We start from the raw sequence: 12,907 nt of genomic DNA, 5'->3' as shown, positions 1-12,907 counted from the left end.
ATACCCCTAAGTGTGTAAACCTCAATAAAACTCAAAGCAGCTTTATTGAGCTGTACCCTGTGGTACTTTCAGAATCCCACATTGAAGAAATTATTCATTCCATTTTATTTTAAAACAAACAAAATAATAACATATGGTTTAAGCCACAAATGTGTCTTTGATCCCTTCCTCATACGAGGTGGCACCAGAATTCCAATGAAGATTGTTGCAAAATCTTTATTAAATGCCTAATCAAGCCAAACAGTTTTATTGTGTTTTGAAATGAACATCAAATGTCTCTCCATCCATGCCTCCCCCAGAGGACCCCAACGGCACTCGCCCATCCTGCGGAGGCCCCTTGCAGGGTTTCAGAGAGGCTTCTGTACTAGACGTCTGAGAGCAAACCTTCCCAGCTCCCCATTAAAATAAAAAACCAATCTCCCTCTCCTGCCCTGTGCTCCCTAGTGCTGGAATGGCTCAACATCCTCTCCACCATGACCCACTTTGAGGTCCGCCAGACTGCATGGTTGCAAAAGGACATGGTAACCACACACCTCGGCCGTTCCATGTGGTCTCGCACGACCGTTAAATTTTTCTGAATCTCACTTTCTCTTCCTGGTCCACTCTTGACCATTTTTCTCTTTACAAACAAACTTGTCCAACATTCTGCAGTGAGACTATGCGAGGGACGAGCTTCTGACAACTCGGCTACCCTCCGGGAGCCACCATCACTCCCTGGGCTCTGTGCAGCCTGGGGAGCCACAGGCCATCCCTCGCCCTTCCTCTACGTAGCAAACAGTGCACTGCGCACTGGCATCTCCTCTTCTGGACTTATCCTTGTCCCTTTGCCTCATGTGCTCGTTCGCACCCTCCTACTTTGCTGAGCTGCTTCATCCTGATCAAGTTTTATTGCAAGGAAGGATTTATGTTGATGGTTTAAACCTGACACAGTGCTAGTCTGGCCTTTTCTGTAAATTTCCTGGCACCAAGGCTCACATTAGAAATAACAGCACTTAACCTAGCGTTTCATTTTCTTTTGACATATTTTATTCTCATCCCTTCTCCTCCTTCTCCCTCTTTCCTTCCCTGCCTTATTCTTTCCTTTTTTCTCCTCATGTTGATACATTTCTCATCTCTACCCTGGCAGATCTGAGCTCCTTTACCATTCCGTGTGAAGAGGAGGAGGAAGAGGAGGAAGAGGAAGAGACGTATGATGATATTGATGGTTTCGATGCCCCAAATTCTGGTTCCCAGTGCAGACCTGTCATCTTGCCTGGGAGTGCAGGGCTAAAAGAGCCCACAAAGGAGAGAGAAGAAGATATTTATGAAGTCTTACCAGGTGAGGAATGTTATCTTCTGATTATCTTCTATTAGTTTCAGAAATCCTTGACCTGGTGGAAGAATGTAAGTTTAAAACCTCGAGAGGAAGCCAGATCTCTGAAGAAGAGAACACGGGGAAACTTACATGGAGGTTCTGAAATTCCCAGTACAAAAGTTCTCCCTTGCTCTGGGAGCAAGATGAAGTGATCAGAGCGTGTCTTTCACCTTTGTCATATGAAGTAACTTATTATCTATATTGACAAAGTGGAAGAGTCAAGGCTACTCATGTTGGCCTTCACAGGTTTACTCTGGATCTCAAGGTGGGTCATCAGAACTCTCCAGTTTCAACTTCTTTTCTGTGTAAATGTGAGAGTGATATAAAGTCGCCTCAAATGATGATGGTTGTGAAAAGCCTAAAGGAATACAAGTAGGTGCTGAGAAACCTTGTCAGTAACCCAAGACCCTGACAGAGCACAATTCCTCAGTACCCAGTTCAGACGTGCCACAAATGTCATCGCCTCTGTCACACATGCGCCCGTTTCCTCTGCCCGCCATTACAGCAGGCCCATGTACAGATTTCCCTTCCTCCAGGGGCTTGATAACTGGCAGCTCAAAAAAATGTAGAGTCATCACTGCCTCCGCATAGCCCCTTCTTGCGGGAACAACAGCAGCTGTTGAACGGCGCAGAGCACAGTGGGGGTCAGACTGTGGAAAACCGAAGCCTGAGCCTTTTAATTGGGAGGTAGTTAGACCACAGGAATGCTGAATCTTCAAGTCCATTCAGAAAGATCGCTCCTGTGGAAATCTGCCAGGAGTTCAGTGCTCTGCTGAGAAATTCGAGTTAAGCCAGAATTTATAGCAATTTAAACCTGGATCCCAGATGAACTTAGGAACTAAGGTGAACCTAACATTCAGGCCCCTAAAGACAGGACTGGCTGCTTAAAAGCCGGGTCAGTGAGCAACTTGCATTTCAAGGCTTTTTAAGATGAGCGTCCAACCCTGTCATTGCTGCAGTTGTCTTTCCCTTTGGGGGGAGAGGTGGAGGGGGAGAGCCACATCATTGCTTCCTAAGCCAAGGAGCCAGGCTGCCGGCCCCCTGTCTCCTTCTTGCTGAGGACCTCGCCCACCTCCCCACACACCCGGGAGAGCCTGCTTCTTCTCCTAGCACTCCCAGCCTCTGCCAGTCCCAACTTCCCGAGCCTTTTTGTTGTGTTTTATTATGCAAATGATATCTTGGTTGAGGTCGAGCCATTTCTTGTGTCTGAAGTTAAAAAAAAAATGATAATTTCCTCAGCAAGTCATCGTCGTTAATGAAGTTTTACAAAAACAGATACAACCAAAGGAAAATAAAATTTCACAGGTGATAAATTTTTCCAATTTCCCTGGCAGAATTCGATAGGATTGTTAAATTAAGAGTGAAGGTGTCTGTTAGAAAGCAACGAGCAGTGATGGGTAATTTTATAGAGTGGAAAATTGAATCAAATTGCTACATTAAAACACAGCTCCTCTGAGAATCTTCCCTTTCACAGTCTGCTCCATTGCAACAGCAGGGTGCAGAAATGGATCTAATTCACAACACTCCCTAAAAGGAGATGTACTCCCCAACTTGGCCAGAATCTTCTTAGGGAGCTCACATTCCACTCAGTCCCATCTAAGGGGGATGGGGGGAGATATCCGGGCGACACTCCACTTTGGGTTACAGCTGTGGAAGAGCGCTCTGGGAAAGCCTCACTGAACCACTCAGCCCTCTGGGGAGCAAAGAAGGGCCTTTCCATGCGCCAGGTTTAGTTCTTGGAGGAACCAGAGAGGAGGGGGCTGTTGCTCAGAGCCAAGAGCAAAGGAGCCTCAGGAAATAAGATGAGTTTGAGACCATCACCTTACCCCAGATGATGGGTCAGAATGCAGGATTGGGTTCTCAACGACCATCTTTCCTTTGCTCCCTCAACTCCTACCTTCGGCCATCCCGGGACGGCCAAAGGTCCCAGGACATGCTTCCGAACTTCGCACCAGTTCAGATTATCCGAGTGGACTCTGAAGGCATGGACACCGACCTGCTTTCCCGAGGAAAGCCACTTCACCTATACTCACAGCAGCTGTCCCCTGAAAGTGGGGAAGGCCATACTGCAGGAGAGCAGGAGTCTCTTTTTTTAGGCTAAGGAACCTGCAGCTAACTAGCTTATATGTTTCCAAAGGACAGTGCTGCTCCCTGCGAACATGTTCTTTCCTGAAAAGAACCACCTATCCATCACAGTTTTGAGAGACAGCATTGGAGCTGGGTTGTATTGGCATTTAATGATGATAAGAATATTTCAGCCCCGAGTCTCCATTCTCCAGCTTCCCAGCGATGCCACCCAGCTTCTGGAATCTTCTGTTCACTATACATGTGCCACAGTACCAGCCCTGGAGGAACCGAAAGGGAATGTGAGGGCAGCTGACATTGCCTACCTCTGCTGCTGTCTCACCAGATCTCCCGAGCAGCAGCACAGGTCCTGCAGATGAAAGTGCTGGCCCTGAGTCAGAACGGACCTGCTCGGCCATCTGCTAGCTGTGAGACCTTGAGCAAGTGATTTGCCCTCTGTGTGTGTCTGATTTTTTTTCCCACCTGTCCAATGGGGATAACAGTAGTTCTTGTCGTAGAGGGATGGTGTGAGAAGCCTAGAACTGGAGTGTGTAAAGCACTTAGAACAGATACTCTGGCATACAATGAGTACTCAATAAATGCAGGCTGTTAGTAATTTGGTGGTGTTTAAATAGGAAGCGTTACCTCCTTGAAAAATTGAGGGATGGCTAGTTCCCCGCCTCCACCAACCAAACCTGAGACAGTCCAGTTGGACATTTCCAGCTCTATGTATGCAGCAGGTAAAATTGAAAATCCTGAGCAGATGGAACGTGGAGCGCACCTTCTGCTCAAGGCCGTGTTTACTGCAAGGACAGGTGCTGGGTGGAGGGATGGCCAACAGTAACGTTGAATTGTGCTAACACTGCATACCCATCAAAAGTCAAATGACTTGGGGTTTCAACACTTGTTTCATTAAAACAGGTAAATGTGCTTTGCAGAGAATACTTAGCCCTGATGGTTCCGCTACTCCTTCCTCTTTGGACTGGGGTCTACACAAGCTTCATGGTCTCTTTGGGAAGGCCATGTAAGTGAGATCTCCCTTCCAGAATAGAATATCACTGGTCTTCCTGGTACCCAGAAAAGTGCTTGTAACACATACCAAGTCAATACAAAAATGTTTTTTCCAGTCAAAATAATGTATGGGTCATCAAATTAAATGCACTACTTCCCATTGATCATGGGATAATTAGCACTTGCTACGTGGCTGGCACTGTCCTTCCCATGAGGGAAAACCAGAGCACTTGAGGTTTTCAGCCAAGACCACAAAAATGTTAGTCCTGGGTAATATGGTTTCAAGGTTGGTATCCGGTGGGATTTCTGAACAACCGTGTTGAGCATATGGGGGCCCTTGATTTTTAAGATCTCATTTGCAGTAGATTAAACTATAGGGAACTACCACAAAGAAATGCCAAGGCAATCTGCGGAAGATGGGAGGCTTTCCTGAGCTCTCTCTCACCCCTCCCTGGAAATTATTTTATAGGCTAGCACAGGCCCAGTTTTGTGATTCAGTATTCCATAAAAGGACAACTTTTATCAGGTTTCACTTTGTCTGGGGCCTCAAAGCTGGAATCCAGCAAGGCGCCTGAGACCATTAAGGCTTTAACTGGGGCCTTGTCGCAGCTGCAGTGACAACCAGATCTGGCTGTGTCCTCCGGAGACATTTTGGGAGAGCAAACGGGAAGCGAGACAATGAGTTCTCCCCAGGAATTTCTGTGCGCATTCCGTTGCTGCCCACACTGCCCCGGAGGCTTATTACAGACCCAGAAACCAGATTGCCTTATAATAAAGCATATAACGGGGTGGTGGTTTTTGTTTTTGTTTTTTAAATTTGAGTCAAATGGAAACAAGCATTCTGTGGAATTGTTTCCCCCCCTTAACTGTTGCCCAGACCCACAGGAAGAAGAAATGACGAGAGTAGGTCCAAGGAAAGAAAAATACAGACACCAAAAACACAAAAGTTGATGAAGAAAGGGATTTTCAGTTTCACGGAAAAGCAACCCGAGCTTCCTGGCTCTTTCTGTCTCTCATTCCCACGCACCCTGGGCCCCGGCCACAAGGTGCTGTTTGGCCAGCGCCAGAGCCAGAATCGTGCTGGGGCTTTTTTCACCCAGAACCTCCTCCCTGAGCTCGGCCCGTGAAACCCTACGCCTTCCGCTCAATCCTGGCTCCTGAGTGACGCCCTCCCAGACACGGGAGCGGAACCGAGCTCCGTTCCAGCCCTTCCAACGGTGACTTGCATTCAGGCCTTTCTCCTCCCATTAGTAGGTGCTCAATTATTATTTGTGAAATGAAATTCAGCGCATTCCAAGTGTTGCGGTTAGCACAAATTGGATTTAATATCGTGTACGTCAAGGCCCATGCCACAGAGAGAGGATGCAAATATTCTGAGGCAACAGTTGAGATTAAAAACTACACAACAGAGGATTAAGTGTGTTATTAGCATCTTGCTCGTATTTTCCGCGTTGTCTGAAGAGGGGCTGTAGGCTCCACAGATTTATGGCGTATCTGCGCCTGCTGTGGAGCGCCTTCCGTTTCCGCTTTCCCGCGTGCGGTCTCCTACTCCGAGTCTATCTGCATTTCTGTTGCATCTGTCACCAGAGCACCTTGACATCTGGTTGCACGTTGATACATGTGGCTTTTTTTTTTTTTTTTTAAAGCTTCTGTCACCTTGCTTTGTTTGGGGGAAGTGATTTCCCTCTTTCGGATCCAGTCATTTTTTCCAGCGTTGTTCTCAGTCCAGCCGATGCCAGAGATGTCATGGGAAGCTGGCTCCTCTCCGTGTTTCCGCCATGGAGTCAGTGTCCTGTTCCTTTCAGCCTCTCATTAGTGTCCCTGACATTGTGCCAAGAGTGTTGATTGAAATCAACTCTCTGGATACTGAGGCTCATTTGTGATGCCCCGTGGTTCTCTCACATGTTCGCACAGCTCACAGAATCTTCCTCAACTGTTTTCCCAGTTGAGATGAGATATTTGGGAATCAAGTAGAGCATTTAATGTAATAAGTGGACAGTAATCTTTAGAGGTTAATTTGTTTAAAACCTATGTAAGGTTGGGGTCCCCTATGCCCTGTTAGGAGCGAGGACCATTATAATCTATTACTGTTTAAAGTTGAGCTAGCACATAAATTTTAATTCTCTCTTAAATGAAGATGTATTCCAGGAGGTGTAATGCTAAAATGCCTAATAATATTCTTATAAAGAAGTTCAACAAGCTCTTTAGCCTAAAGAAAAAAAATGTTTTTCAAAATAATCTCTTTAAATTGGAAGGTTCATTTCACAGATGAAAAAAGGAAGAGAGAGAGAGAGAGAAATCTAGCTGTTTAACCCGCCCTCTTTCTTGAGCAAAGAGACATTTCTTTCTGTTGTCACGTGATTGGTTTTCTCGACTTTGGAGTTTGAAAGATGCCAGTTTGATCTCATCGAAGGATCCGAGGTAGAGCGTCTGCCTCTCTGTATTGTGCTCTCTGCCGCTGGGAAGGTGCCGAGAGCCGCTGCCTTTCCCACCAGCTTGGAGAGCAGTGCCTTCATACTCTCCATGGTACCTCCGTACTCACACTTTCAAAGGCACAGCACCCAGCCTCTCGCACCCGTAGCTAGGCTTCTTGACTTGAGCCCACTTTCAGCCACCCGGGAAGGTCAACGTCAGGAAGAACAGATGTGGGCATTAGAGCTTCCCTCTTCACATCCATCACGGAAGAGCTCAGTAATGGTGGTGAATGATATATAAGACCTATGGCCAGTGTTCTGCTTTCCTTCTAGGTGACTCCACAGGCGCAGTGGTAATCAGAGTATCTGGTCTGGAATTGAACAGCATAGAACAGATTTTTATTTTTCCCATTTTTGTACCATGCCTAAATTAAGTGCTGTTGCCTGAAAGGATAAAGGAATCAAGTTTAGTTTTTATTTTTATCATTGCAAATACATTTACATTCTCCTATTTTACAAATGCAAAGAGCAGGCAAGCCACTTTCAATAATTTATTTTAAAATCAATGCTAATGAGGTTATGTCTCGTCAGTGGCCGAGTTTTACAATAAAGTCTGATTTATTTAGAAAAGATCTTTGGTGTAGTTTCCCATCTAATGGTGGTGGGAAGGAGGTGGAGTCGCAGGCACAGTGACCCTCCAACTTCGGATCCAATTTGTAATTCACAGCGGAGATCTGACCCAATTTACATTGATTAGAATTGGGAGGAAGAGACATCTGTGCACAGACAGCAGAGGTAGAATAAACCGTCTCTGCAAAAGTGCCTAAGCACAGGAAATTGTTGGTCTTTGTGACTGAGTTGTTTGGTATCAGCAGAAGCGATGCTCCCTGTCCAAATTATTGGGTATCTCTAAAACCGAGGCCATACCAACTCTTCTTTTAGTGTTTTCAATCCTGTGAAATCCGTCCCATGTCAAAAAGGAGAAGCATCAGGACAGAGCAAGGAAGAAGTGGGCAAGTAACAGGAAGACAATGTGCAAAGAATGGTGTTTAACGTGATTTATTTCAGCAAGTCTATTTCCGATATTTGATTTCACTCCTCCATTATCTCACATCTTTATTCCTCATGGTGGGGGGTGGGGAGCACTACAGGTGGTAAGTAGGAACTGCTGTGCTGTGAGGCCATACATGAAGGTAAGAAGAGTTGAGATCTTTCCCCACAGACTCTTGTAAGGCAAATATATATTAGATATATGATTTTTTTTAAATCTGGGTGACATATGACTCATTTCCCCAGAATATCAATCCCTTAATTTTTATTTTTGCAGGAAAATTATATCATTTTGTATGTGAAATCGATTAACAAAGTGTTAATGTTCTATAGTGCTCTAACATATGGTTGTGCTGTTTCTTCTTACTTATGAGCTCAGAGTTTACTTCCTCCATGCTGACATACCAGAATTCATATTCCTTTATAAAACTTACATTTAAAAAAAAAAAAAAAGGAACTGTCCCTAGGATATCTCCTCAAAAGTTTCATTTAGTGTCATAACGATGGGGAAATAAGCCAAGTGAGTGCCCCAAGACCCAGGAAGAGAAAGTAAATGTGGACCAAAAAACACTTAAGTATTCAATCCTCAGAATATTGCTTATTATACCCCATTTATTGTGTATGTGGGGGAACGGGATGCACAGAAATTATGAAAAGTAGAACAACAACTATGTGTTTTTCTCATCTTACTCCACATATAAAATGGCTTTTGATTCATATAAAATGGCTATGATTCTGGTACTCACGCTTTCTTTATAAAGGCTCAATTCCGACGTTATCCTGTAGTATGAAGTCTGAGATGAAACATGTTAATGAGGGTAAGAAACGGGCCAATCATGTTGTGACTTTGACCATCTAAACACTCGATTGGAGTTAGACAATAGCACTGACTTAGAACCCATTGTGTGCCTGCAGCAATTAATTAAAAGACCATTCCAACTGCCTTCAGGAGCTTACACTCTAATGAACAAGGCCGCCTGAATCACAACAGTAAAAAGATAACTACAACCCTCAAGTACTAGGAACATAAAATTACCTACATGACCAGCTTCTGCTACAGCTGAACAAAACTTGATACATTAAGGACTAATTAATCATGGAGGATTTAAACACATGCTTAGACACACACACACACACACACACACACACACGTATACACCATAACTCTGGATGCTTACATAGACACAGTACATTTAGAAGAGAATTCTAGAAGGAAAGGAGAAATAGAGCTTGAAAGAAAGGATCACGATTCTAGGAATAGGTGCCTCAGTAAATGATCCAGTGGACTGAAAACTCCACAAGGGCAGGGACCTTGCCAGGCTTGTCCATTGTTGCATCTCCAGTTGCTAGTGTAGCGTCTTGAAGATAGTAAACGCTTGAAAACATTTATGAGTGAATGAATGGGGAGGGAAGCAGAGGGCCCATTTGAAGATGTGAGATGATTTAAGGAAAAAAAAAAAAAAAAAAAAGAACAATTATTGCCTTGAAAAGAGCATGATGAGCTCTGAGAAAAAAGACCCACCAGTATAAAGAACATGAGACCAGCAACCACTAATCGCTAATGCTGATCATGTTTATCCCCTCAGAGGAAGAGCGTGACCTAGAAGAGGATGAGAACGGCACTCCACGTAAAGGAGGTAAGAGAGCTTCCCCAAATATACAGGCACTGGGTAGGATGTTCCGGCTTCTGACTAGAGATGGCACCTTTCTTCAGACTACAAACATTACCGGGCTCACTAATTAAGAGGCTGCTGGTGTGTTGACCCCGAAAGCCCCAGAGAAGATGACGGGATAGGGAAATATCTCAACCTTCAAAGCAGCCACTCACCTTAATTAATGTTCCCAGAACCGCTAAGATTTATCCTAGAGAGGGTAGGAAACCAAACCAGATATTTATTTTTTCCTATCAGTATTTCCTAAATCAGTACAGTGAAAATAGAATTGCCTCATCTCTAAGAGATCAGAGGATTGAGAATGGAAAGAATGGAAATGTCTCCTCTCCGAGAGGCCCGGAGATTGCAAGTTCAGAGGGGAATGGAAATGTGTCAGATCTGAAAAGTGAACGTGGGGTGAAAGATAGAACTGCTCTGTGATGCTGACTTCTGATGGCCTGGTTTGATTCCAGGCACATTTGGAAATGAATATGTAACAGGTTTGTTGAATACAAGATTGCATCTTATTCATCCCAGACTGTTAGCCATGCTTCAGGCAGTTAGTGAACCTATCCTTTTCTAAGGTCAGATGCCCCTCCAAAGCCTCTTTAAGTGGACCAAGGACCTATTCCATCCTTGTCGGTGAAGGAATATGAATTGCATGGACCACCTCAAGGACATTCATCCCATCAGCAGAACCTAAACTGTGGCTGATATAAATACTAGCTGATTTTTTTTCTTAGAGATTCTATGAAAGTCTTAAGCCTAGGAGTTCATCCCAACCCTCCCTCCCTGGTCCCTCCCCATTCCCTTGGCCCTTCCTTTTCCCATTCTCCTCCTCTTCCCATCTTTTGCTGTTTCTTCTCTCTCTTCGACCTCAGCATGTCCCCCTACCCCTAAGGTTTGTGCTCTGTGGGAGGCGAATATCTAAGAGCTTTAGTGAAGGACCTAACTTCTTCAGTGCCCAACTCCTTCCAGGGAGAAGAGGCATCATCAGAAGTCAGGTGCCGTAGCAGGAGAAAAAGAAAGAAAGAACTGGCACGAGTATTTTTCCAGGATTAGCATAGCTACCACCTCGTAACAATGAGCCCATATAATGAAGTCCATCCTGAAACATATTTCTGCTGTTTCCTACTCGCTGTGCAGAATTGCAATAGCAAATCTGTTTTCTGACCAAACTATGTCCCAACCAACTTCCATCACCAGTGCAGGAAAGAAACACTTCATATGAACAGCTTGAGTGGGGTAACTATAAACTTCCTGTGGCCAGCTTTATAGTAAATTCCATTCCGGAAGCAGCAGTCTCTGGCAAGGGTCTAAAATTCAGTTTCAGACTCCTCCCTCATCACATTTCTTCTTTCAGTTTCTTTCTAAGGTTCTATCTTGGGTGGGGGGAGGGTGGGGAGGGGAGATTTAATTCTTAAATGTTCCAACAGCTCTATTTCAAGTAAGTTAAAAAAAAAAAAAAAAACCAACAACAACAACAAAAAAAACCACCTTTTGTTCCTTATGTTTCCTGCCGCCAGAATAGGTGTTAAAGTGTGATGAGCTCTAAATATGTTTCTATGGTTTATACTTCCCACCAGTTATAATGATTGGTGACTTAGTGATTAAAAAACAGAGGACTTTTTGCTCTCTCTGCAGAATCTGAGGCAGGAATTTTTATTATTTGTGTTTACTTATTTATTTATTGAATTTATACAGTTCCTTTTCTCCAAAGGAGCTATAGAAATGGCAACAAATATGGAGCACCCAAATGTCATCACTTAGCTTTATAACTATAAAATAGACAGGTCCAAGGAAAGGGTAGGCAGGCCCTTGAAGGCATATAAAAGGGAACTCTAGGACAATGTGCTTTCTTATGGAACAGACAAACTACACAAGTTTGGTTCACTTCGTTTTTTTCTCAAGTGTCACGTGTCTTTGGCAGGGTTTGGGGTGGGGGGAGTGAGGGGGCAGGAATATTCTCCTAGAAGATACTATGGCTAGCATATTTAAGATTTTATTTATTTTTTTGACAGACAGAGATCACAAGTAGGCAGAGAGGCAGGCAGAGAGAGAGGGAGGGGGAGGCAGGCTCCCGGAGGGGCAGAGAGCTCGATGCGGACCCTGGGATCATGACTGCCTTTAAAATCCACATACTGATCTCCAGAACTCTTCCAGGGATCTTGTTCCCAGAAATGCTATGATCTCCCATGATAGAATTACTAACATTTCTAAAGCCCAGCTAGATCTTACCAGAAGGCGGTGGGGAGGAATTCAGTTTATCCTCATTGGGTGTTAATGACCCTGTAAGATGTAATTTCTTTTATTTTATTCTGTTACCTAGAAAATCTATCAGAGCCTTGTAGTATTGATTGTTCAATCCATAGCGAGCTCACTTTACAGCGTGACTGTTAGTAACAGGGTTATTTTAATGAGTGACTCTTCAACACCTCACATCCCCACTAAATTGCAGCCCATCAGCCTAACAGTCTAACACTAAGAGTCTTCCGTGATGAGAGCTTATCTCCCTTCCCTGTCACGAGAGGGCAACGTCCAGGTAACCGAAAGGAACACCCGTTCCATGCTGTTTGTATGAAAACTCCCGGCCACTGGCTCAGGTCGGCCGTGTCGAATAAAAAGCGGGGCTGGAGGCACAGCTCATCCGTAGACACCCCAAATATCTGACCAGGGAAGATCTCCGAACTGGTTGTTTTCACTCTAAAACCGTGGGCAAACTCCACCAAAAAGGAGCGGAGAAGCGGTAATTTCTGCAGGACAGAAATGTGGGCACCGATGACTCCCTCCACCGAGGCTCCTCTCCATGGGTCAGCGCACACACCAGTGCAGCAATTCCATGAAAGAAACAGGGACACACAGAGGTTTTTGCAGCTCTTGCTTTTTGAAACCTGCTTCCCAAGACCAAACAGGAGGTGAGCATCCACCAGCTATAATTCTGGCCCCATTTTGGCTCCGCTCCTTCGGCAGAGCAGAGGAGACCGAGATCAGGATCTGTGAGTGTTCTCCAGGTCAGGATCGTACTTAAAACCTTCAGGACCATAGGGGCACCTGGGTGGCTTAAGGCTCTGCCTTTGGCTCAGGTCATGGTCTCAGGGTCCTGGAATCGAGCCCCGGATCGGGCTCTCTGCTCAGGGGGAGCCTGCTTCGCCCTCTCTGTCTGCCTGCCTCTCTGCCTACTTGTGATCTCTGTCTGTCTATCAAATAAATAAATAAAAATCTTTAAAAAAAAAAAAAAAAACAAACTTAAGGACCATGGAGATTTCAAAACTCAAAATTAAAGTGGAGTTTGGTGAATTTCGTTTCGGTTGTTGTTGTTGTTGTTAAGATTTTATTTATTTATTTATTTATTTATTTGACAG

General features: G+C 44.6%; 1 protein-coding gene across 1 annotated transcript in view; it reads left to right on the top strand.

The window, feature by feature from the left end:
• The window catches only part of SKAP1 (src kinase associated phosphoprotein 1), a 280,423-nt gene that overhangs the window by 239,125 nt on the left and 28,391 nt on the right, over window positions 1-12,907 (top strand). Inside the window, exons 9-10 of the mRNA XM_004764740.3 lie at window positions 1,127-1,318; window positions 9,480-9,530. Of these exons, the coding sequence (XP_004764797.1) occupies window positions 1,127-1,318; window positions 9,480-9,530 (243 nt within the window). The remainder of the gene's footprint in view (window positions 1-1,126; window positions 1,319-9,479; window positions 9,531-12,907) is intronic.

The sequence above is a fragment of the Mustela putorius genome, unplaced genomic scaffold (genome assembly GCF_011764305.1).
Source record: "Mustela putorius furo isolate JIRA1106 unplaced genomic scaffold, ASM1176430v1.1 tig00003962_pilon_pilon_pilon, whole genome shotgun sequence".
NCBI lineage: Eukaryota > Metazoa > Chordata > Mammalia > Carnivora > Mustelidae > Mustela > Mustela putorius.
Note: the sequence above shows the minus strand (reverse complement) of the source record. Positions and strands in the feature narration are given on the sequence as shown.